We start from the raw sequence: 26,486 nt of genomic DNA, 5'->3' as shown, positions 1-26,486 counted from the left end.
CCTCCTTCCTCCGACTGCAGCCTGATCCTCGTAGGCGAGATGACCGGCCAATCCACCTTCTCCCGACTGCAGTGCCGATACTCTTTAGCCACTGTGTTTTACACAGTTTTCCTTGTCTTTTGCAGTAAACCAATCATTCAGAGATAGTGAAATGTTCCTTCAATGTTGGTCTGAGCTGTTTGAGCTGTCAAACGTTTACATTAATTAACACATCCTGTGTGGCTTATCCTTATCACAGCCCCAAATTGTTTATTCACTCCTATAGTTTACAAAGGGTGGCAGAAAACCACTGGATTAGGTTCATGAGTTACGTCATATTCTGCATTTCAAAACTTCAAAGGTTTGAGATTTCACCTCAGAAAAGTCACCAGAGACACCGGCCTAGAAATTCAGTTGGCGCCGCGCCAGGGCTTTAGCGCCGGAAATTTAGCGCCGGCGCTAAGTCCCCCTGCGCGCGCCAAAAATTCAGTAGTGCCGCGCCCAAATGGCTGCCGGCGCTACAGGAGGGTGTCAGCGCCTCGAAATGGGCGCTGACTGCCGCATTGCGGCGCAATTCCGGCGCTGCGGCACCCGATGCGGTGCGGCAGGCTGGGGAAGTGCAGGCCTCCTCCTTCAGTTAAGGAGGAGCTGCCTGCACCCGCCCGCTGGCCGTTGAAATCTTGAAAAAAATGAGCCCGGCACCTCGGAGAAGTGCCGGGCTCGCAGGCCAGACGCATCTGTTCCGCGGGGGGGGGTGCAGGAGTCCGGGGAGGGAGGTGCGGGCAGGCGGCCGGCGGGAAAGCGGCCGGCCGCCGCGCGACCTTAATGCGCCGGCGCTAACTCGCGTAGGACTCTGCTGAAACATCGTTAGTTGCGGCTGCCACGGGCGAGGCGGCTGCAACTCAATTTCGGCGTTGGGGCCCGTCACCACGGCAACCGGGACACTGCGCACACCGATGACGTCATCGGTGCCGGCGCAGCGCAACCGGTCTAACGCCGATGGCAGGGCCCCACTGAATTTACAAACCGGCCATAACTCCGGCGCTAGGCCCTCTAGCGCCTCAAATGGGGCGCTAACCCTACTGAATTTTCAGCCCACCATGTCTACAAAACAGAATGGCCCAGAAATTCGGCCCCCCCGTTGACCTCTTGGCCTGCGTGGAATTCCTCTCCGAGGCCTGTCCCAGAGGCCGGCGCGCTATGCGGGCATGTCCCAGGGGCATAGTTAGTGCGAAGCATCCCCTGGGATCACGTGAGCAACAGGCAGCCAATCGGAGCAGGGAATGCTTCATTCATAAGTCTTGACAGATAGACCTGTCAAAACGTATCAATGCTGAGGCTGTAAAACTGTACTTTACCTTCAAATAAATTTTAAAAAAATCACACTTTGTAAATAAACTATAAATGACATTAAATAACTATTTTAAACAAAAATTTAAATTTTTGAAAAAAATAATTTTATAAAAAAACGGGGTTAAAAATAAACTTACCTTGCTTTAAAGTACAGCTGTATTTAAAAATAAAAAACCTGTGGAAAATGTTTTAATTTTAAATAATTGACCACTTACCTTTGAAAATAAAGTCCTTACGGCTGCTTTTTACATTTCTAAAATGTACAGACTTACCCGCACGTTAAAACCTGAAAAAAAAAGGAAGTTCAACGCGCACGCGCGGACTCCCGCGCGCACGCCTTCGACCTCTGAACCCCTTAGTTCAGAGGATCGGAAGTGCCGGTTTCCCGCGCATGCGTAGTGCATGCAAGATTCCGGCACTTCCATCGGGTCCACGTGTGAGTACTCCGTCCGCACTCATGCGTTGGGACCCGAATTTCTGGGCCAATGGTTCCGGGGATGGGGGATCTTAGCTACAAGGACAGGTTGGAGAAGCTGGATTTGTTTTCATTAGAGCAAAGGAGGTTGCGGGGTGATTTGATAGAGGTGTACAAGATTATGGTGGGTTTGGATAGGCTAGACGGGGAAAGGCTGTTCCCACTAGTTGATGGTACAAGGACTCGGGGACACAGACTTAAGGTTTTGGGTGAGAGATACAGGGAGGACGTGAGGAACAACTTTTTTACACAGCGAGTGGTGAGGACCTGGAACTCGCTGCCGACGGAAGTGGTGGAAGCGGAGACACTCGGGGAGAAATTGGGTGAGTAGCGCCACCTGTTAGCGCCTGAAGAGGCAGTCAGTGGCTGTAGCGCCACTGGCTGCGTCTCCGGCGATATTCAGTAGGGGCGCTAATGGTGGCGTTAGGCATTTGCGCTGCACCGCCACCGATGATTTAATTGGTGTGCGCAGCGCCCCATTCATGCCCCGTTCGCGATATTTGGTAGCGAACGCCGCAGTTGCGCCGCTCGCTACCCGTGCCCGGTTCATGGGGCCTTACTGTGCCGGCAGCGGCGCAAGTTAAGGTGGAGGTGCGGGGCGGCCGCCTGCCAGCACCTCCGTCCCCGGCCTCCTAACCCCCCCCCCCCCGCGGCATTGCCGGCTGTTTCCCGAGAGCCCGGCACTTCTCCTTGGTGCCGGGCTCATTTGCCGGCACTCGCGAGCGGGGATCGCGCTGTTGCAGGCACCGCCCCCTTAACAGTGGGAGGAAGGCCTGCAGTACCGCAGCGTGCCGTGCCGCAGCATGTGGCGCTGCGGCACGTTGCGCTGCGATAATCATTTTCAGCGCCCTAAGAGGGACGCGGAGCGCCTCGAGCCTCGCCCCGTGTCCCTCGAGGGGCACTGAAACTGAATTTCTGGCGATCGGTATCACTCCGATCGCTGCGCTAAATCCTGCGCTCAGGCGACTTTTGCGCCACTTTGGTGCCCCAACCCAATTTCTAGGCCTCAATGTTTTCAAGGCGAGACTGGATAGTCACTTGAGAGAAATAAACTTGCAGGGCTACGGGGATAGAGCGGGGGAATGGGACTGACTGGATTGCTCTACAGAGAGCCGGCACGGACTCAATGGGCTGAATGGCCTCCTTCTGTGCCGTTCTGACTATGACTATGACTCGGGGTTTGTTTAACTCTGTTGACTCTCACTACCCCCTGCAGTCACGACCATGTTTGTTGCCTTATCAGTGAAAGACTGCTTGTTGCACTCACCAATTTTATTTCACTTTGGAAAAAACCTTTTTGCCCGGCAAAGTATTTCAAGAAATATTTAAAAATTAAGGGTCTGTATATACTTTCTACAATAAAAATGTTGGAGATTGGCGGGGGGCGGGGAATAAATAAACTGTTTGACTGATTGTCAAGAATCGGCCAATTGAGCAAATGAAGAGTCTATTTGCTTCCCAATTCGGCGTGGGAAGGCAATGTATGGACCAATGGCGGGTGTGTGGGGGCTGGGCGGTTGGAGGTCATGTGACGACGCCTCCACGAATACGTCCGGCCGTAATTGGCTACCCAACTGCGGGGGCGGGGGGTAGGGGCTCATTGTTTGTTGCACCTTGCTTTACTGTAAAGGAAATTCCCCGCTGTTTTTTCCAGGCACTGTGCGCGGCCGTGGTGACCAGTGATCTCGAGGAGACCATGTCCCTGGTGTTCTGCGGGGCTGACGTTAGCTGCTTCTCGGGGGACCCCGACCTCCCCTGTTCCATCGACCTCGCCCAGCACGCGGGCCAGAGGCTGCAAGTGGAGTTCCTGAACCAAAACAAAAACTCAGGTGAGCCCTGTCCCCCCAAATCTCTGCTCACCTGTGCGTGGCAGCAATCGCTAGACGATTAAAAAAAAAAGACCGAGGTCCATCCAGAGGGCACAGATTACACAGTATTTACAGCACAGAAACAGGCCCAACTGGTCCGTGCCAGTGTTTATTCTCCACACCAGCCTCCTCCCACCCTCTTCATCTCACCCTATCAGCATATCCTTCTATTCCTTTCTCCCTCATGTGTTTATCCAGCTTCCCCTTAAATGCATCGATACTATTCACCTCAACCACTCCCTGTGGTAGCGAGTTCCACATTCTCACCTCTCTGGGTAAAGAAGTTTCTCCTGAATTCCCTATTGGATTTATTAGTGACTATCTTATATTTATGGCCTCTAGTTCTGGTCTCCCCCACAAGTGGAAACATCTTCTCTACGTCTACCCCATCGAACCCTAATTTTAAAGACCTCGATCAGGTCGCCCCTCGGCCTTCTCTTTTCTAGAGAAAAGAGCCCCAGCCTGTTCAATCTTTCCTGATAGTTATAACCTCTCAGTTCTGGTATCATACTAATAAATCTTTTTTGCATCTTCTCCAGTGCCTCTATATCCTTTTTATAATATGGAGACTAGAACTGTTCACAGTGCTCCAAGTGTGGTCTGACCAAGGTTCTCTACAAGTTATATTGAAGTTAATTTAAGGTAATTAGCAAAAGAACCAGTGAGTTGTTGTGATCTGGAACGCGCTGCCTGAAAGGGCGGTGGGAGCAGATTCAATAATAACTTTCAAAAGGGAATTGGATAAATACTTGAAGGGGAAACATTTGCAGGGTTCTGGGGAAAGAGCAGGGGGGAGTGGGGCTAATTGGAGAGCTCGTTCAAAGAGCTGGCACAGGCACGATGGGCCGAATGGCCTCCTTCTGTGCTCTCCCATTCTATCACAGTTCGCCTTCTACCATCCCGGTCTTGAGTAACATTACCAGGTCCCTCTACCTCTTGTACAAGGTGATCTCCGACCCAGCCAGAGTCCAGCTCTCGCTTGAAGGAATTCAGCAAATCGCCGTTCACCGCACGAGCCTGCAGCCTGTTCCAGAGGCCCACTATTCTCTGGGAACAGAAGAACCGCCCAACATCCAACCTAGTTATTCCCTTACATAACTGTTTCAAGTGACCCCTGGTCCTCACTAACATATTCAGGTGAAATAATTTATCTACACACACACACACACTGATCGAGTTACTTCACCATCTTATGAACCTCGATCAACTCTCCCCCAAAGTCTGCACATCCTGGGAGATGCATGATGCAACGATAATGGAGTTGTTGACTTATCATGGCATTCAATCTCTTTCATCTGTCTTTGGGATGAGACGTTGAACCGAGGTCCCGTCTGCTCTCTCAGGTAAAAGATTCCACGGCCACTATTTCGATGAAGTGCAGGGGGAGTTCTCCCCGGTGTCCTGCGGCCCATATTTATCCCTCAACCAACATCACTAAAACAGATTATCTGGTCATTATCACATTGCTGTCGCAAATTGGCTGCCGCGTTTCCTACATTTCAAGACCGCTACCATTATTCCTGTGCCAAAACAAACGGCTGTGACGTGCCTGAACGACTATCGACCTGTCGCACTCACACCCTTCATAATGAAGTGTTTCGAGAGACTGGTCCTGGCCCACATCAAAGCCAGTGTTCCCGCCTCTCTTGACCAACACCAGTTTGCCTATCGTGCAAACAGATCAACGGAGGATGCAATCACAACTGCTCTACACTCGGCACTGAATCACCTAGATGGTAAAGAGACCTACATCAGAATGCTGTTCATAGATTACAGCTCAGCATTCAACACTATCGTCCCCAACAAGCTGCCCACCAAACTCCACACTCTTGGCCTGAACACTTCCCTCTGCAACTGGACCCTGGACTTCCTAACAAACAGACCCCAGTCTGTCAAATTAGGTAACCACACCTCCCCCCCCGCCTGACCCTGAACATGGGGGCCCCACAAGGACGTGTGCTGAGCCCCCTCCTCTACTCTCTCTTCACCCACGACCGTGTGGCTGTTCATGGTTCCAACACCATCATCAAGTTTGCGGATGATACCACGGTGGTAGGCCAGATCACCAACAACGATGAGTCAGCCTACAGGGAGGAGGTCCAGCATCTCGTGAAGTGGTGCGCCGATAACAACCTGGCCCTTAACATCAAGAAAACCAAAGAAATCATTGTGGACTTCAGGAAGTCTAAAGGCGGAAGTCACACCCCCATCCACATCAATGGGGCTGTGGTGGAAAGGGTGGACAGCTTTAAGTTCCTCGAAGTCCACATCACGGAAGACCTCTCCTGGTCCCTCAATACCTCCTCTCTGGTGAAGAAGGCCCAGCAGCGCCTATATTTCCTAAGGAGGCTGAAGGGATGTAACCTGTCACCCCTGATCCTCTCTAACTTTTACCGCTGCACAATAGAGAGCATCCTGATGAACTGTATCACAGTATGGTATGGCAGCTGTAGCTACTATGACCGGAAAGCCCTGCAGCGGGTAGTCAAAACTGCCCAACGCATTACCGGCGCCCGGCTACCGACCATAGAGCACATATACCAGAAACGCTGTTTACGGAGGTCACGGTCCATCATCAAAGACCCTACCCACCCCAGCCACAGTCTGTTCACCCTCCTGCCATCTGGGAGACGCTACAGATGCATTCGCACCCGTATGACCAGATTTAGGAACAGCTTCTTTCCCAGGGCTGTCATCCTACTGAACTCCACAAATAAACACTAAAGCCTGCACATCTGCCAATGCACTTTATCATGGTCATATTTATGTTAATGCATTACAAGCCAAATGTATGTTGAATGTTTAAATGTCTTAATCTAAATGTACACTCTCGGGAGCCGCAAGCCTACATTTCGTTGTACTGCACTTGTGCACTAACAATGACAATAAAAGTTGATTATGATTATGACCACACTTCAAAAAAAGCAGTTAATTGGCTGTAAAGCGCTTTGGGACATCCTGAGGATGTGAACATAGAAACATAGAAGATAGGAGCAGGAGTAGGCCATTCAGCCCCTCGAGCCTGCTCCGCCATTCAATGAGATCATGGCTGATCATCCAAATTCAGTACCCTGTCCCTGCCTTCTCCCCATATCCCTTGATCCCTTTAGCCTTAAGAAATATATCTAACTCCTTCTTGAATATATTTAATGAATTGGCTTCCACTGCCTTCTGTGGTAGAGAATTCCACAGGTTCACCACTCTCTGGGTGATGAACTTCCTCCTCATCTCTGTCCTAAATGGCTTACCCCTTATCCTTAGACTGTGACCCCTGGTTCTGGACTCCCCAGCCATCGGGAACATCCTTCCTGCATCTAGTCTGTCTAGTCCTGTTAGAATTTTATAAGTTTCAATGAGATCCCCTCTCATTCTTCTAAACTCCAGCGAGTATAAGCCCAATCGACCCAACCTCTCCTCATACGTCATTCCTGCCATCCCAGGTATCAGTCTGGTGAATCTTCGCTGCACTCCCTCCATGGCAAGAACATCCTTCCTCAGATAAGGCGACCAAAACTGCACACAATACTCAAGCTGTGGTCTCACCAAGGCCCTGTACAACTGCAGCAAGACATCCTTGTTCCTGTACTCGAACCCTCTCGCTACGAAGGCCAACATACCATATGCCGCCTTAACCGCCTGCTGCACCTGCATGCTTACCTTCAGCGACTGGTGCACAAGGACACCCAGGTCTTGTTGCACTTCCCCTTCTCCCAATCTATTGCCGTTCAGATAATAATCTGCCTTCCTGTTTTTGCCACCAAAGTGGATAACCTCACATTTATCCACATTATATTGCATGTGAAAGTTGCTATATTAATGCGAGTTCCTTCTTTTCGATTGTTACATTGCAGAGACCCCACGGTTGGAACTGGGCTATATGGAGAAGCAGTATTATGTGGCCCCACAGTCTATCACTCACAACGGCTTTCTCTACAAGACCGCATCAGTGGGCAAACCAATCACAGAGAAGAAGTCCAAAGAAGGTGAGGCTTCTGATTGGGCGTGTGAGATTCCCTCATTGAAAGGGGTCCCTGATGTTGAGACTCTCTCTTTAAAAGGCGTCCCTGATGGTGAGATTCCCTCATTAACAGGGGTCCCTGATGGTGAGATTCCCTCATTAACAGGGGTCCCTGATGGTGAGATTCCCTCATTAACAGGGGTCCCTGATGGTGAGACTCCCTCTTTAAAAGGGGTCCCTGATGGTGAGACTCTCTCTTTAAAAGGGGTCCCTGATGGTGAGACTCCCTCTTTAAAAGGGGTCCCTGATGGTGAGACTCCCTCTTTAAAAGGGGTCCCTGATGGTGAGATTCCCTCTTTAAAAGGGGTCCCTGATAGTGAGACTCCCTCTTTAAAAGGGGTCCCTGATGGTGAGATTCCCTCTTTAAAAGGGGTCCCTGATGGTGAGACTCTCTCTTTAAAAGGCGTCCCTGATGGTGAGATTCCCTCATTAACAGGGGTCCCTGATGGTGAGATTCCCTCATTAACAGGGGTCCCTGATGGTGAGATTCCCTCATTAACAGGGGTCCCTGATGGTGAGACTCTCTCTTTAAAAGGGGTCCCTGATGGTGAGACTCTCTCTTTAAAAGGCGTCCCTGATGGTGAGACTCCCTCATTAACAGGGGTCCCTGATGGTGAGATTCCCTCATTAACAGGGGTCCCTGATGGTGAGATTCCCTCATTAACAGGGGTCCCTGATGGTGAGACTCCCTCTTTAAAAGGGGTCCCTGATGGTGAGACTCTCTCTTTAAAAGGGGTCCCTGATGGTGAGACTCCCTCTTTAAAAGGGGTCCCTGATGGTGAGACTCCCTCTTTAAAAGGGGTCCCTGATGGTGAGATTCCCTCTTTAAAAGGGGTCCCTGATAGTGAGACTCCCTCTTTAAAAGGGGTCCCTGATGGTGAGATTCCCTCTTTAAAAGGGGTCCCTGATGGTGAGACTCTCTCTTTAAAAGGGGTCCCTGATGGTGAGACTCCATCTGTAAAAGGGGTCCCTGATGGCGAGATTTCATCTTGAAACGGGGTGCCTGATGGAGGGATTCCCATTAGACAGGAGACCCATAGTCGATGTTCTTCGTGTGTAGCATTTGTCGGGCGGTGCAGCTGAATCTGTTTTCCGTTGATGTTCTGACAGAGTTCAGCAAGCGGTGGTGTGTCCTCGACAACGGCGTGCTGAGTTACTACGAAAGTGACCGGAACTCCTCACCCAATGGAACGATCGAGATGCGCGAAGTTGTGTGTCTGGCCGTCAACAGCCCTGCTGCCCACGGGTAGGTGGTGAACAGACTGCTCGTTCAACAGGAGCCCTCAGCTCCCCCCGCAGTCTCCAGAAAGCTTCGAGCAATTCCTCAGACGGCACAAGATTTACATTGAAGACTTTATGGGGGAAAAATTGGGTCACGCCCCCTTTGGGGTGCTAACTTCGCTACTTTTAGCGCCCCGAATAAATTAGCGATCCCGCGGCTGAAATTTACCGGTAACGCCCCAAGAGGGAGGTGGGACGCTACTGGAAGCACCCCGCCTCCCTCCTGGGGCGCTGCGAGTGAATATCGCGGTGCTACGTGCTGCGGTACTGCAGGATTCCTCCTCCTAAAGGAGAGGGGCCTAGCGCAGTGCGACCCTGGGCCCCGCTGGGCCACCAGGGATCGGAGTGCCGGCTAAAGAGAAGTGCTGGGCTCACAGAGTGCAGCCGGCACGCTGCAGTGGGGCTGAACAGAAGGCCGGGGAACGGCAAAGCGGGCAGGTGCTGGCAGGCGACCAGCAACAAAAATGGCCGCCCAACAACTCCTTTTAATTTGTACCCCCCGTCCAGCGGTAAGTCAGGGGCGCTACCGATGATCGTGAGCAGGGTGCTGCACACGGCGGTTACCGCCGATGCTAACCTCCCGCTGAATTTCGCGGGAGGCGTTAGCGGCGCCACGCCCATGCGCTAGTTGCTTTGCTAGCGGGAGGCACAAATCAACCAAATTTTTCCCCCATAAGATTCTGAGGGGGATTGACAGGGTAGATGCTGAGAGGTTGTTTCCCCCTGGCTGGAGAGTCTAGAACCAGGGGTCACAGTCTCAGGATAAGGGGTCGGCCATTTAGGACTGAGATGAGGAATTTCTTCACTCAGAGGGTAGTGAATCTTTGGAATTCTCTGCCCCAGAGGGCTGTGGATGCTGAGTCTTTAAGAATATTCAAGGCTGAGTTTGATAGATTTCCGGACTCTAGGGGAATCGAGGGATATGGAGATCGGGCAGGAAAGTGGAGTTGAGGTCGAAGATCAGCCATGATCTTATTGAATGGTGGAGCAGGCTCGAGGGGCCGAATGGCCGACTCCTGCTCCTGTTTCTTATGTTAACAAGGGTATTATTGCCATCAGTATACAGTTGAAAGTATTAACAAGGGCCTTCCACTGTGAGGTGCCACTAATTGAAGAGCTATTCTTGCTGGGTCAGTTAGACTTTGGCTCAATTGAGGAAGTGACACCATTGTCCCAGCTGTAAATGCTTCCTGGCTGACGTGCTGCTTTGAATTTTTTGTTCCCTTAAGGTTTGAACACACATTTGAGGTTTTCACGGATTCTGAGCGCCTCTTTATGTTCGGGACAGACAGCGCGCAGTCGAACAAAGAGTGGGTCAAATCCATTGCCAAGGTAATGCCTTTGTGTCTTGGCTGCTTGGCTACAATCCTACCCTCTATCCCGTGTTATGGAAAGAGAATTAATAATGGAATATTTACAGTGGGCATTTCTGAACACTCCTGGTGAACCAGCAAGGTCTCAAGGTTCCGACCCTGGTGCCACACAATGGTGCTCGCTGTCCCTGTTGTGTGCGAATGGACAGCGATCAGGAACAGGAACCTCAGTTGATTTTTTTTCACCCTCGCTGGGGTATTTGGGTAAATTGTAGCGCCCGACTGTGGCCCCTGCGACTCCGATCAACTGGGATCTTCCTGTGCTGCACAGCTCAGTACCACACTGGGCAAGCACAGTTGCCCACCGGGGGAGCAGTATTCACTTCCTTATCTGGTGGATTCAGTCCCACAGAACAAGCGCGGACATCGCTGGGGTCTGACAGCTGGGGCAGACACTTGACTACGCCAGGAGCCAAAGTCTGATCCTGCCCACACCCAAACACCGACCACGCACACACTCTCGCACACTCGCTCGCACACTCATGCACATACACTCACATTCACACTCACATTCCTGCACACTCACATACATGCGCGCACACTCACAGACGTTCACACACAGGCACACTCATGCGCACACACTCACACTCGCACACACTCACATACATTCGCACACTCAGACATTCACACACGGGCACACTCATGCGCACACACTCGCACACTCACAGACATTCACACACAGGCACACTCATGCGCACACACTCGCACACTCACAGACATTCACACACAGGCACACTCATGCGCACACACTCACACTCACACACACTCACATACATGCGCACACTCACAGATATTCACACACACAGACGTGCGCGCGCACACACATACGTACTCTCTCACACTCACATGCACAGGCAAGGTTCCTGCTCCCCGCCCCTCGACCCCGCCCCTTCCAGGTGCACTTTGACCTTTAGGCAGTGTTGTTTCCAGTTGCCGTGGCTCCTGGACGATCTAACCGTGACTGTTTCTTCTTTGCAGTCCTTCCTCGCGGCCGGGGTCGACCTAATGAACCACGACTTTGAGCGGATCGGGCGGCTGCAGTACAAGGACGGCTTGAACCTGGAGCAGGCCAAGGTGGGCTGGTTTGCGCTGGTGAGCTCCACGCTCTTCGCCTGGTTTGAGGACTCGGACAAGGAGGAGGCCATTAACCTCCGGAAGCTGCAAGAGTTGTGTAAGGGAGGGTTTTCCTATTTGCCATGTCTTTCCCCTCCAAACCCGCGACCTCTACCACCTAGAAGGACAAGGGCAGCAGGCGCATGGGAACACCACCACCTCCAAGTCACACACCATCCTGACTTGGAAATATATCGGCTGATCCTTCATCGTCGCTGGGTCAAAGTCCTGGAACTCCCTCCCTAACAGCACTGTGGGAGCACCTTCACCACACGGACTGCAGCGGTTCAAGGCGGCTCACCACCACCTTCTCAAGGGCAACTAGGGATGGGCAATAAATGCTGGCCTTGCCAGTGACGTCCACATCCATCAACGAATTAATTTTAAAAAATGACCTTCTGGGGCATGGGGTTTGAAACCTTTGTCCGCTGTCTGACTGTTGTAATGTCGGAAACACGGCAGCCAGTGTTGCGCACAGCAAGCTCCCGCAAACAGCAATGAGATAAATGACCAGATAATCTTTTTTTTTTAGTGATGTTAATTGAGGGATAAATATTGGGCTGGGACACTGGGGAGATCTTCCCACTGCTCTTCTTCCAAATAGTGGCCCTGGGATCGTTTACGTCCACCTGAGAGGGCAGATGGGGCCTCGGTTTAACAAACGACATTTTCTAAACGTTAAGTTTACGCGTTGAGCGGAAATAATTGATGATGTCATCGCGTCCTTTTCATTTTTCAGCGGAGCAGTCTGACCACGAGGTCCTGGTGCTGGTGGAGAAGAGACGGTAAGTGTCGGGTTAAAGCTCATCTGTTCTGGCCGGCAACTCTGGTTTATGCCTCTGCTTGTTTCTTTCCCCATCTGCGCCCCCCCTCCCCCCACTGTCCTGTATTTTCCTCCCCGCCTCTCACGTGGGTTGATTGAGGTCCATCTTTCACAGAGCTGGAAGCCCAAGCACTTTCCAGTCAGGGGGTGGGGAGGGTCACTGGATGTCTACCAGGAGCAGGACCCCTTGGAGTGCATGTCCACAGATCCCTGAAGGTAGCAGGACAGGTAGATAAGGTGGTTAAGAAGGCATGCAAGCTTCATCAACTCGTGGACACCAACGCCCCCCCCAGAACCACCTTCCCCGTTACTTTCCTCTGACCCCACTTCTCCAAATCTCACCCCCTGCCGTGTTTTCACTATCCCCTCTGACCTTCCCCTCTCTGACCCCGAACGTTCAGTCCTCAGCAAAGGCCTGAGCTTCATCCCCTTACGCCCCCATCTGAATGAATTTCGAGCTCGGCACGATGCTGAGCTCTTCTTCCATCGCCTTTGTCTTCGTGCCCATTCTTTGGCCAGGAGTCTTCCCCCCGCACGGCTGACCCTTTCTCCCGCTTTCAGAATTCTCGTTCTACTTGGACCCCTCCCCCTGGCCTCTTACCCTCTCTAGATCTTTTCATTGCTAACTGCCGACGTGACATCGGCCGTCTCCATTTCTCTGCTCCCCCCTCTCACTCCAACCTACCTCCCTCTGAACTTGCAGCACTCCGTTCTCTCCGATCCAACCCTAACATTATCATTTAACCTGCTGATAAGGGTGGTGCTGTTGTTACTTGGCGAACCGACCTCTACCGTGCGGAAGCTGAACGCCAACTCTCCAACACCTCCTCCTACCTCCGCCTGGACCATGACCCCACTAGCAAACATCAAGCCATTGTTTCCAAGACTGTCACTGACCTCATCTCCTCTGGAGATCTTCCCTCCATGGCCGCCAACCTCACAGTTCCCCAACCCCGCACAGCCCGCTTCTACCTCCTTCCCAAGATCCACAAACAGGACTGCCCTGGTAGACCCATCGTTTCAGCCTGTTCTTGCCCCACGGAACTTATCTCTTCCCATCTCGACCCTATTTTTTCTCCCCTTGTCCAGTCTCTTCCCACCTACATTCGCGACTCGTCCGACACCCTCCGCCACTTTAACAGTTTCCAGTTTCCTGGCCCCAACCGCTTCCTTTTCACCATGGACGTACAATCCCTCTACACCTCCATCCCCCACCAGGATGGCCTGAGGGCGCTCCGCTTCTTCCTTGAACAGAGGCCCGACCAGTCCCCATCCACCACCACCCTCCTCCACCTGGCTGAACTTGTTCTCACATTGAACAACTTCTCCTTTGACTCCACTCACTTCCTCCAAATTAAAAGTGTTGCTATGGGAACCCGCATGGGCCCTAGCTATGCCTGCCTGTTCATGGGATATGTGGAACATTCTTTATTCCAGTCCTACTCCGGTCCCCTCCCTCACATCTTTTTCCAGTACATCGATGACTGTATTGGTGCCGTTTCCTGCTCTTGCCCTGAACTAGATAAATTCATTCACTTTACTTCCAATTTCCACCCTTCCCTCACCTTCACATGGTCCATCTCCGACTCTTCCCTTCCTTGACTTCTCCGTCTCCATTTCTGGCGATCGGCCTTCAACAAACATCCACCACAAGCCCACCGACTCCCACAGCTACCTGGACTACACTTCCTCCCACCCCGCTTCCTGTAAGGACTCTATTCCATTCTCCCAGTTTCTCCGTCTCTGCCGCATCTGCTCCGACGATGCCACCTTCCATACTAGTGCTTACGACATGTCTTCCTTTTTCCTCAACCGAGGATTCCCCTCTACCGTGGTTGACACAGCCCTTGACCGTGTCCGTTCCATTTCCCGCACTTCTGCTCTCACCCCTGCCCCTCCCTCCCAGAACCACGATAGAGTTCCCCTTGTCCTCACTTCACCCCACCAGCCTCCACATTCAATGGATCATCCTCCGCCATTTCCGCCACCTCCAATGTGATCCCACCACCAAACACATCTTCCCCTCACCTCCCCTTTCAGCATTCCGAAGGGACCGCTCCCTCCGCGACACCCTGGTCCACTCCTCAATCACCCCCAACAGCCCTGCTCCTTCACCTGGCACCTTCCCGTGCAAGCGCAGGAGATGCAACACCTGCCCTTATACCTCCTCTCTTCCCACTGTCCAGGGCCCCAAACACCCGTTCCAGGTGAAACAGCGATTTACTTGTACTTCTTGCAATTTATTATACTGTATTCGCTGCTCACGATGCGGTCTCCTCTACATTGGGGAGACCAAACGCAGATTGGGTGACCGCTTTGCGGAACACCTCCGTTCAGTCCGTACGGGTGACCCTGAGCTTCCGGTCGCCTGTCACTTTAATTCACCGCTTCACTCCCACTCTGATCTCTCTGTCCTCGGGCTATTGCATTGTTCCAATGAAGCTCAACGTAAGCTCGAGGAACAGCACTTCATCTTTCGATTGGGCACTTTGCAGCCTGCCGGACTCAACATTGAGTTCAACAATTTCAGATAATTATCCCTGCCCCCATTTTTCATGCAGTATGATTTTTGCCATTCCCATTTGCAACATTTTATCTTCCCTGCCTCTTACAAAAGTACAGGATGTTCTTTCTATTCCTTCCTCCCCTCCTAAACCCCCCCCCCCCCCGCCCCCGTCTCTGCACCTGCTTAATATCTGTTACATCTCCAGCTTTTTCCAGTTCTGATGAAGGGTCCCAGACCTGAAACATTAACTCTGTTTCTCTCTCCACGGATGCTGCCTGGCCTGCTGAGTATTTCCAGCATTTTCTGTTGTTATTTCAGATTTCCAGCATCCGCAGTATTTTGCTATTATACGGGATACTTGCCTTTATTAGCCGAGGCATAGAATGTAAGAGCAGGGAGGTTCTGCTTGAACTGTATAAAACATTAGTTAGGCTGCAGCTAGAGTACTGCGTGCAGTTCTGGTCACCACATTACAGGAAGGATGCGGTTGCACTGGAGAGGGTGCAGAGGAGATTTACCGGGATGTTGCCTGGGCTGGGGAATTTTAGCGATGAGGAGAGATTGGAACAGAGGAGGCTGAGGGGAGATTTAATTGAGGTGTATAAAATGATGAGGGGCCGAGATAGAGTGGACAGGAAGGACCTATTTCCCTTAGCAGAGAGGTCAATAACCAGGGGGCAGAGATTGAAAGTAATTGGTAGAAGGATTAGAGGGGAGTTGAGGAGAACTTTTTTCACCCAGAGGGTGGTGGGGGTCTGGAACTCACTGCCTGAAAGGGTGGTCGAGGCAGAAACCCTCATCACATTTAAAAAGTACTTGGACGTGCACTTGAAGTGCCGGAACCTACAGGGCTACGGACCAAGAGCTGGAAAGTGGGATTAGGCCGGAGAGCTCTTTGTCAACTGGCCCAGACACGATGGGTCGAATGGCCTCCTTCTGTGCCGTAAATTTCTATGATTCTACGATTACGTGACACCTGACTCCCCTTATCCCCCGCTGTTGCCCCAACAACCCCCCCCCACCCCCCACCCCCCCGACAGTGTCCAATTGTGCCCTGAGCAGTGAGATTGGAAATTGAACTTGGGGACCTGACTGACTCACAGTCGGGGTACAGTAATGTCGTGGTTCTGTTACTGGATTAGTAATCCAGAGAACTTCAGTTCAGATCCCACCATGAGCTGTTTGAGCATTTCAATTCAATCTGGAAATAAAAAGCTGGTTATTATCGTAAAAACCCAACTGGTTCACTGTTGTCCTTTCGGGAAGGAAACCTGGTGTTCTGGGCACCGCGCCTTAGGAAGGAGATATTGGCCTTGGAAGGAGTGCAGCGCAGATTCACCAGAATGATGCCGGGGCTCCAAGGGTAATCATAGAATGGTTACAGCACAGTAGGAGGCCATTCGGCCCGTCGAGCCTGTGCCGGCTCTCTAAGAGCACTTCAGCTAGTCCCAGTCCCCCGCCCTTTTCCTGTATTCTTGCAAATTTCTTTCCTTCAGGTACTTATCCAACTCCCTTTTGAAAGCCGTGATTGAGTCTGCCTCCTCCACCCTTTCAGGCACTGCATTCCAGATCACAACAACTCGCTGCGTAAAAAAGTTCTTCCTCATGTCACCTTTGGTTCTTCTGCCAATCACCTTAAATCTGTGTCCTCTGGTTCTCGACCCTTCTGCCAATGGGAACAGTTTCTCTCTCTCTACTCTGTCCAGACCCCTCATGATTTTGAACACCTCTATCAAATCTCCTCTTAACCTTCTCTGCTCTAAGGAGAACAACCCCAGCTTCTCCAGTCCATCCACGTAACTGAAGTCCCTCATCCCTGGAATCATTCTCGTAAATCTTTTCTGCACCCCCTCTAAGGCTTTCACATCCTTCCTAAAGTGCGGTGCCCAGAATTGGACACAGTACTCCAGTTCAGGCCGAACCAGTGTTTTATAAAGTCTCATCATAACTTCCTTGCTTTTGTACTCTATACCTCTATTTATGAAGCCCAGGATCCCGTATGCATTTTAACCGCTTTCTCGACCTGCCCTGCCACCTTCAATGATTTGTGCACATATACCCCCAGGTCTCTCTGTTCCTGCACCCCCTTTAGGATTGTACCCTTTAGTTATTATTGCCTCTCCTCGTTCTTCCTACCAAAGTGCATCACTTCACACTTTTCTGCATTAAATTTCATCTGCCACGTGTCCGCCCATTTCACCAACCTGTCTATGTCTTCCTGAAGTCTATCACTATCCTCCTCACTGTTCACTATACTTCCAAGTTTTGTGTCATCTGCAAATGTTGAAACTGTGCCCTGTACACCCACATCCAAGCCATTAATATATATCAAGAAAAGCAGTGGTCCTAGAACCGACCCCTGGGGAACACCACTGTATACCTTCCTCCAGTCCGAGAAACAACCGTTCACCACTACTCTCTGTTTCCTGTCACGGAGCCAATTCCGTATCCATGCTGCCACTGTCCCTTTTATTCCATGGGCTTCAACTTTGCTGGCAAGCCTATTATGTGGCACTTAGTCAGAACACCTTTTGGAAGTATGAGGAGAGATTATATAAACTAGGTTTGTATTCCCTGGAATATAGAAGGTGATTTGTTTGAGGTTTTTAGGATTTTGAAAGGAATTGATAGGGTAGAGAGAGCAAAACTATTCCCGCTGGTGGAGGGAGTCTGGGACAAGGGGACAACACCTTAAAATCAGAGCCAGGCCATTCAGGAGAGAGGTTAGGAAACACTTCTTCACACAAAGGGTGGTAGAAGAGTGGAACTCTCCCACAGAAAGCAGGAGACGCTAGCTCAAGAAGATGAGTTGTAGAATAGGAGGATTTGGAATTTAGGAGGAAGGAGTTGATGGTAATGTCAATGAAAACTGGTTTATTCCAGGTGCGTGCTGGGCTCTCCGGCCGTCCTCTTAAAGGACACTGATGGTGTCATAAAGGGGTGTGAAATGTTACTGATGTTGGCTTCAGCCTGTCTGGAACATTAGGAACAGGAGGAGGCCATTCAGCCCCTCCAGCCTGTTCCTCCATTCTGCTCCTCAACTCCATTGACCCGCCTCGGTTCCATGTCTCTTGATACCCCTTACCCAACAGGAATCTATCGATCACGGAACTGCTTCTCGGCTTCTTGAAGTGAATGAGTTGGAAGATGACTTGCTGCAGAACTTGCACCAAGCCCTGTTCACCCATCACCCCCTGTGCTCGCTGACCTACATAAGCTCCCGGTCCGGCAACACCTCGATTTTAAAATTCTCAACCTCGTGTTCAGATTCTTGGCCTCGTCCCCCTCCCTATCTCTGTAACATCCTCCAGCCCGACAACCCCCCCGGGGATCTCTGCACTCCTCCAATTCTGGCCTCTTGAGCATCCCCCGATTTTAATCGCTCCACCATTGGTGGCCGTGCCTTCAGCTGCCTGGGCCCTGAGCTCTGGAATTCCCTCCCTAAACCTCTCCGCCTCTCTCTCCTCCTTTAAGATGCTCCTTAAAACCGACCTCTTTGACCAAGTCCCTGTCCTAATACAGGTCCACAATCCCTTATCCGCAATTCCGAAATTCGAAAAGCTCTGAAGACCGAAAGTTTTTTCGTGGAGCGTCACTCGTGTGCACGACATGACCCGAGTGGCGCCACACATGACCCGACGCGGCCGATGCTTGACCCACTATTTAATTTACCAAATTATTACTGTACAAATAAACTGTAATACTATTTATAGTCTTTATTTATCCCACTCAGTGTGACTATTCAGAAGGTTCGCTGCAGAAATATTAATGTGTTTGCTTACGGGGTGCTACCGTTCTGAAATCCGAAAAATTCCAAATTCCGAAACACATCTGGTCCCAAGGGTTTCCAAGGGATTGTGGACCTGTATCTCCTTATGTGGCTCGGTGTCAAATGTTTGTCTTACTTATGCTCCTGTGCAACGCCTTGGGACGGTTTCACTATGTTAAAGGTGCCGTATAAATACAAGTTGTTGTTGCTGTTGTGTCACGGTCTTTTCCTTTCACCCCGCCCCCCGCCAGGACTTTGTACATTCAGGCCGAGAGGAAGCTGGACTTCATCGGATGGAACAGTGCGATCCAGCGAGCCGCGGGCAGCACGGGGAACACCTTGTCGGAGCAACAGCTGACGGACGAAGACATTCCCGTCCTCGTAGAGCGCTGCGTGGCGTACATCACGCAATATGGTGAGTGAGGGACGAGGAGAGGCCCTGTGGAAGGAATCTCAGTGGAGGGAGTGCGCGTAAGCCCTACCCTTGGGTTCTTTGGCTTTGTCCCCATGAAGAAAGACTTGCATTTCTATAGCGCCTTTCACCCCCTCAGGACGTCCCAAAATGCTTCCCAGCCAATGAAGTACTTGTGAAGTATAGTCACTGTTGTAATGTAGGGAGCGTGCAGCCAATTTGCGCACAGCAAGCTCCCACAAACAACAGTAAATTAATGACCAGATCATTTTTTTTTTTGTGATGTTGATTGAGGGATAAATATTGGCCCCAGGACACCTCCCCTGCTCTTCTTCGAAATAATGCCACGGAATCTTTTACCTCCACCTGAGAGAGCAGACGGGGCCTCGGTTTAACGTCTCATCCGAAAGACGGCGCCTCCGACAGTGCGGCACTCCCTCAGCACTGCACTGGGAGTGTCAGCCTAGTTTTATGTGCGCAAGTCCCTGGAGTGGGACTTGAACCCACGACCCTCTGAGTGTGCTACCAACTGAGCCACAGCTGACTCTCCAGGGAATACAAGCCTAGTCTGTGCAATATGTCCTCATAATTTAACCCTTTTAGCCCCAGTATCATAGGAACAGGAGGAGACCATTCAGCCCGTCGAGCCTGTTCCACCATTCATAGAAACATAGAAGATAGGAGCAGGAGTAGGCCATTCGGCCCTTCGAGCCTGCTCCGCCATTCAATGAGATCATGGCTGATCATCCAAATTCAGTACCCGGTCCCTGCCTTCTCCCCATATCCCTTGATCCCTTTAGCCTTAAGAAATATATCCAACTCTTTCTTGAATATATTTAATGAACTGGCCTCCACCGCCCTCTGTGGCAGAGAATCCCACAGGTTCACCACTCTCTGGGTGAAGAAATTCCTCCTCATTTCAGTCCTAAATGGCTTACCCCTTATCCTTAGACTATGACCCCTGGTTCTGGACTCCCCGGCCATCAGAAACATCCTTCCTGCATCTAGTCTGTCTAGTCCTGTTAGAATTTTATAAGTTTCAATGAGATCCCCTCTCATTCTTCTGAACTCCAGCGAGTATAAGCCCAGTCGACCCAATCTCTCCTCATACGTCATTCCTGCCATCCCAGGTATCAGCCTGGTGAATCTTCGCTGCACTCCCTCCATGGCAAGAACATCCTTCCTCAGATAAGGCGACCAAAACTGCACACAATACTCAAGATGTGGTCTCACCAAGGCCCTGTACAACTGCAGCAAGGCACCCTTGTTCCTGTACTCGAACCCTCTCGCTACGAAGGCCAACATACCATTTGCCTTCTTAACCGCCTGCTGCACCTGCATGCTTACCTTCAGCGACTGGTGCACAAGGACACCCAGGTCTCTTTGCACTTCCCCTTTTCCCAATCTATTGCCATTCAAATAATAATCTGCCTTCCTGTTTCTGCCACCAAAGTGGATAACCTCACATTTATCCACATTATAGTGCATTTGCCATGTTTCTGCCCAATCACCCAACCTGTCCAAATCGTACTGGAGTTTCACGACATCCTCCTCACAGCACACATGCCCACCCAGCTTTGTGTCGTCAATGAGATCATGGCTGATCTGTATCCTAACTCCATCTACCTGCCTTGGCTCCACATCCCTTAATACCCTCGGCTAGCAAAAATCTATTGATCTCAGATTTAATTGAACTCGCATCTACTGTTCTTTGTGGGAGAGAGTTCCACACTGCTACAAACCCACTGTGTGAAGACATGTTTCCTAACTTCTCTCCTGGGATTATTCCATTGAACGATCGGGAGGAGGAACCTTGATGGAGAAGGGCAGATAATTGGGCGGGCTGGAACTTTTTTCTCTCGATTATATATTTTGTTAATCCTCGATTTTGGTCTCGCACGTCCTGCAGGTTTGACTTCTGAAGGGATCTACAGGAAGAGTGGGCAAAGGTCAAAGACCACCAACCTGCTGGAGATGTTCTTGAAGAACGCTCGTAGCGTGCGGTTGAGGGAAGGGGAGCATCACGTTGATGATGTCTCCAACACGTTGAAGCGGTTCTTCAGGGAGAGTATCGGCGAGAGCATCTTCACCAATCAGGCCTACCAAGACTGGCTCCACACGTCAAGTATGAGAACGACCCGCCCGCTATTTATCACTTGTCGATAGATCTGAACAGTACAGGGTTCTTCTCCTTAGAGCAGAGAAGGTTAAGGCGAGATTTAATTGAGGTGTTCAAAATCATGAAGGGTTTCGATTGAGTAAATAAGGAGAAACTGTTTCCACTGGCGGGAGGGTCGGTAACCAGAGGACACAGATTTAAGATCATTGGCAAAAGAACCAGAGGGGAGATGAGGAGAATCATTTTTACGCAGCAAGTTGTTGTGATCTGGAACGCGCTGCCTGAAAGGGCGCTGGAAGCAGATTCAATAGTAACTTTCAAAAGGCAATTGGATAAATACTTGAAGAGGAAAAATTTGCAGAGCTCCCCACTCCAGACAGTCCCGGCGAGTGGAGACCGGAGCTCCGATTTGGAAATCCGGGTTGCCATCCAGCGGGATTCTCATGTCCTGTGGGAGTAGTGACCACCCCTCACCACCCCCCCTCATTTTATGGGTCCTGGGAGCCCATAAAACCCTTCCCCAGTATAGGACGAGCCCCCCCCATCGGCTGGGTATGGCCATGGAAGGAGCATTGATGCTGCGGCCTGTCAGACTGTTAATCAGCCGGAGAATCCTCCCGCTACTTCACACTGTTCTCCAAGGGGAGAGAGCGAAGAGACGAAAACAGCAACAAAGTGTTGAAATCATTCTTTAAAAGATGTGACTTTACTGATCATTTTGTGATTTCTTCGTATCTCAGTGATTCCTGAAGAGAGACAGAAGATCTTGCAGTACCAGACGCTCTTCTTGCGCCTGCCCAAGGTCAACCGCGCAACGCTCAAAGCCCTGATCAACCATCTCTACTGGTAAGGCTCCAACTTCAAGTCATTCTTTGCAAGGATGCCCAAAACCGTGCACAGTCTGTGACGTAAGAAAACTACTAGGCACCTGGTCTGAGTATTAAACAAGGCTTCAATCAACTGTTTTTCAACATGGAGATCTAGTTGTGTCCTTCACTAGTTCCTGTTAAAGAATGTCCTGAACAAGCTGGGCCCGTGCCCGAGTATTTATACTCTCCCTGGACAGCACCACCAGCAGGCCGCCCAGTATTATTACATAAGTCATTTTCACATGAATGGCAAGATTCACGTCAGACTGGGCTAACCAACGTTTGAGACAAAGTCATCATTACTTTTTAACTACATAAGACCGCTTTGCGGAAAACCTCCGTTCAGCCCGTAAGGGTGACCCCGAGCTTCCGGGCACCTGTCACTTTAATTCTCCGCTCCACTCCCACTCTGATCTCTCTGTCCTCGGCCTCTTGCACTGTTCCAACAAAGCTCAACGTAAGCTCAAGGAACAGCACCTCACCTTTCGATTAGGCACTTTACAGCCTTCTGGACTCAACATTGAGTTCAACAATTTCAGACCATAACCTCGGCCCCTATCATTGTTTTTCTCTCTCTCACGTGGCAGCTGTCGATCATTCTGCCATCGCCATTTACACTTCATCTCGAGCCATCTTTTGTTTCTTAACTTGTCTGCTTTTGCCTCGCACCATCATCCCGTTTGTCTCTTGGGGCTAGATTTTCGTAGAGCCGTCAGGCGGGGTTCCAGGCGGTGGGGGGGATGCGGTGGCGTAGTGGTTATGTCACTAGACTAGTAAGCCAGAGGCTCAGTCAAATGCTCTGAGGATATGGGTTCAAATCCCACTACGGCAGCTGGTGGAATTTAAATTCAATTCAATTTAACTCTGAAATGTTAGTCTTAGTAATGGCGACCATGATACCATTGTCGATTGTTGCAAAAACCCATCTGGTTCACTAATGTCCTTTAGGGAAGGAAATCTGCTGTCCTTACCCGGTCTGGCCTACATGGGACTCCAGACCCACAGCAATGTGGTTGACTCTTAATGCCCTCTGAAATGGCCTAGCAAGCCACTCAGTTGTAAAGAAAAACTGCAGCAGTTCAAGAAGGCAGCTCACCACCATCTTCTCAAGGGCAATTAGGGATGGGCACTAAATGCAGGCCTAGTCAGCCAGCGACGCCCACATCCCATCAATGAATACATTTTTTTTTTTTTAATCCCGAATTCGGGGGTCCAGACACCATCCCGCCCAAAACCCCGCCCCACGTAAGTTTCAGGGGCGGCTGGGACCCGCCGAAACCAGGCGAGAAGGGATTAGTGCCAATTAACTGCCTGTTAACAGGTAGTTAACAGGCAGTTTTTAGCCTAATCCCTATTTTGAGGGGTTTCGTGTGGGTTTCCCGACGGCTCCAAACCACGCCAGGTTAGAGCAGGCGGGCCATCAGGTTGGAGGAGTCACGATGTCAGTGCTCAGGTGAGTGATGGGTGCATGAGTGTAAAGGTAAGTGTGTTTGGTGTGTCTAAAGTGTGTAAAGAACTTTTACTTACCTGTACTTACCTTAACAGCCTTTCTTCCTGTAGCCGTCGGGAGCCCATCACTCAGCCGGCACTTAAAGCTGAACGGCTGCGATCTGTGAAAAGTGACAGCCTTCAGCTTTGAGTGCTGCTGAGAGTTCTAACTGAGTCTGTGCAGAAGGGCTCATGTTAGAACTCAGACTGTCAGTGTTTCACAGCTTCAAACAGCTGTCAAACACTGATATTTCATCTGTCAAGAACTCTGGGCGGGCTCAACAAGGTCAATCAAGGGAAAATCGCGTGGATTGGCCGGACGTCGAAGTAGGCGGGTCAAAAACCCGAAAGGGGAAGTCCCGCCTTTTTCCCGACAGGTTCGGGAAAATCTACCCCTTAATCTCTCCTGCCTTCCAGCCTATCACAGACCTTCCCTTTTGTTCTTTCCTCCCCTCCCCCTCCTTTCCCTGCCCCAACACTTGCTTAAAAACCTGTTACATCTCCAGCTTTTTCCAGTTCTGACGAAGGGTCATCAACCTGAAACGTTAACTCTGTTGCTCTCTCTACAGAGGCGCTCCCTCAGTACTGCCCCTCCGACGGTGCAGCGCTCCCTCAGTACTGCCCCTCCGACAGTGCGGCGCTCCCTCAGTACTGCCCCTCCGACAGTGCAGCGCTCCCTCAGTGCAGCCCCTCCGACAGTGCGGCGCACCCTCAGTACTGCTCCTCCGACAGTGCGGCGCTCCCTCAGTACTGCCCCTCCGGCAGTGCGGCGCTCCCTCAGTACTGCCCCTCCGGCAGTGCGGCTCTCCCTCAGTACTGCCCCTCCGACAGTGCGGCGCTCCCTCAGTACTGCTCCTTCGACAGTGTGGCTCTCCCTCAGTACTGCCCCTCCGACGGTGCGCCGCTCCCTCAGTACTGCCCCTCCGACGGTGCGCCGCTCCCTCAGTACTGCCCCTCCGACAGTGCGGCGCTCCCTCAGTACTGCCCCTCCGACAGTGCGGCGCTCCCTCAGTACTGCCCCTCCGACAGTGCGGCACTCCCTCAGTACTGCACTGGGAGTGTCAGTTAGATTATTGAGTCCCTGGAGTGGGACTCGAACTCTCGACCTTCTGACCCAGAGGCGAGGGTGCTGTACACTGAGATGCGGGTGACGATAACAAAAGTTGTTCCGAAAGGAGGCGCTGCTTCAGGTTTTCATCCCTTGTCAACAAGCTCTTCAATGTTCTTCACGAAACCACAGCATCACCTTCGCGGGGACGGCAGGTATTCGGCTGAAGCTCAGCCGTCACTCTTGGATGTCACGACACCTGGGATGGCAAGAGTCGTATCCCAGTGCCAGTGGACATCACCAGGAGAGGCGAGGAGCAAGGTGGATTGGCAGTAGTGATCAAGGAATGAAATGAGGAAAGGCCCTTCAAGATCGGTGAAGTGTTTGTGAAATGAGTTTATTGTTTGCGTGTTTTGTTCAGTGTACAGAGGATATCGGACAAGAATCAGATGACCATGCACAATCTGGCCATCGTCTTTGGGCCCACGCTGTTCCAGACAGATGGACAAGACAACAAGGCAGGCCGTGTGGTGGAGGATCTCATCAATTACTACATTGACCTCTTCAATGTAAGTTATACACGAAGAGGGATGTGTTTGGCTTCTCGCTTTGCTCTTCCCCACCTCTCCTCCGTCCCCCACGTCTCCCTCCGTCCCCCACCTCTCCCTCCGTCCCCACCTCTCCTCCGTCCCCCACCTCTCCCTCCGTCCCCACCTCTCCCTCCGTCCCCCACCTCTCCCTCCGTCCTCCACCTCTCCCTCCGTCCCCCACCTCTCCCTCCGTCCCCCGCCTCTCCCTCCGTCCCCCGCCTCTCCCTCCGTCCCCCGCCTCTCCCTCCGTCCCCCGCCTCTCCCTCCGTCCTCCACCTCTCCCTCCGTCCCCCGCCTCTCCCTCCGTCCCCACCTCTCCCTCCGTCCTCCACCTCTCCCTCCGTCCTCCACCTCTCCCTCCGTCCTCCGCCTTTCCCTCCATCCTCCACCTCTCCCTCCGTCCCCACCTCTCCCTCCGCCCTCCACCTCTCCCTCCGTCCTCTGCCTTTCCCTCCATCCTCCACCTCTCCCCTTCTTCCTCTACTCTGACCATGACTCTCCCAACTGACCCCGCCTCTACCCTTCGACCCCCCCGACTCTGACCTCCGACCCCCGCCTCTGCCCTCCGACCTATTCTCTACCCCTCCCCCCCAATGCCTCAAGTGATGTGTCACAGTGCGTCTGGACAGAAAAAAGGTTCCCTCCCTTTTTCCGCCGTCCTCTCAGGAAGACTCTGGCTCGGGCTGGGATACGGCTGCAGTGCAGCCATAAACTCACCTCAAGCGGCCATTCTTCATTTGTCAAGCCTAGACCACATGTCGGTAGGCTAACCAACCAAATGGGGCATCGCATTCTGCTGATTTTTGCCTCACTCCCTGGGCCAGGGAAGGGAACTGCCCAGCCTGGATTGCCACATCCGACCACTGGCCAGTCAATGCTGCCGGCAACCATGGGTGTTCGCCAAGGGCATTATGGGGTTCAGCTGTGATGCCTGCAACAGTCAAATAGCTCGTCAACACCTCACGCCCAGACACAGCCAGCAGGGTCGTTGACGGATGCCCCACCCTCTCCAGCCCCTGTGTATATTATAGGGAATAGCAGCTCTTGTGTATATTACAGAGAATAGCAGCCCCTGTGTATATTATAGAGAATAGCAGCCCCTGTGTATATTATAGGGAATAGCAGCCAGTGTATATTATAGAGAATAGCAGCTCCTGTGTATATAATAGAGAATAGCAGCCCCTGTGTATATTATAGAGAATAGCAGCCCCTGTGTATATAATAGAGAATAGCAGCCCCTGTGTATATTATAGAGAATAGCAGCTCCTGTGTATATTACAGAGAATAGCAGCCCCTGTGTATATTACAGAGAATAGCAGCCCCTGTGTATATTACAGAGAATAGCAGCCCCTGTGTATACTATAGTGAATAGCAGCCCCTGTATATTATAGTGAATAGCAGC

At 51.4% G+C, this 26,486-nt stretch overlaps 1 protein-coding gene across 9 annotated transcripts in view; it reads left to right on the top strand.

Annotated features, from left to right (window-relative positions):
• arap1 (ArfGAP with RhoGAP domain, ankyrin repeat and PH domain 1) overlaps positions 1–26,486 on the top strand; it is a 295,009-nt gene that overhangs the window by 165,708 nt on the left and 102,815 nt on the right. For all 9 annotated transcript variants that reach the window (XR_015079826.1, XM_085999757.1, XM_085999755.1 and 6 more), the window contains 10 exons: positions 3,462–3,636; positions 7,527–7,658; positions 8,804–8,939; positions 10,204–10,306; positions 11,326–11,518; positions 12,200–12,245; positions 18,810–18,973; positions 20,880–21,095; positions 21,830–21,935; positions 24,916–25,063. Coding sequence is in view for 8 of the 9 variants with exons in the window: in XM_085999757.1 (XP_085855883.1) it covers positions 3,462–3,636; positions 7,527–7,658; positions 8,804–8,939; positions 10,204–10,306; positions 11,326–11,518; positions 12,200–12,245; positions 18,810–18,973; positions 20,880–21,095; positions 21,830–21,935; positions 24,916–25,063 (1,419 nt within the window). In the remaining variant the exon portion in view is untranslated. The remainder of the gene's footprint in view (positions 1–3,461; positions 3,637–7,526; positions 7,659–8,803; positions 8,940–10,203; positions 10,307–11,325; positions 11,519–12,199; positions 12,246–18,809; positions 18,974–20,879; positions 21,096–21,829; positions 21,936–24,915; positions 25,064–26,486) is intronic.

The sequence above is a fragment of the Somniosus microcephalus genome, chromosome 10, assembly GCF_052327205.1.
Source record: "Somniosus microcephalus isolate GS21.2 chromosome 10, FLI_Smic_1.0, whole genome shotgun sequence".
In the NCBI taxonomy this organism is placed as follows: domain Eukaryota; kingdom Metazoa; phylum Chordata; class Chondrichthyes; order Squaliformes; family Somniosidae; genus Somniosus; species Somniosus microcephalus.
The sequence above is the reverse complement of the archived record's forward strand: the minus strand, read 5'-3'. Positions and strand labels throughout refer to the sequence as shown.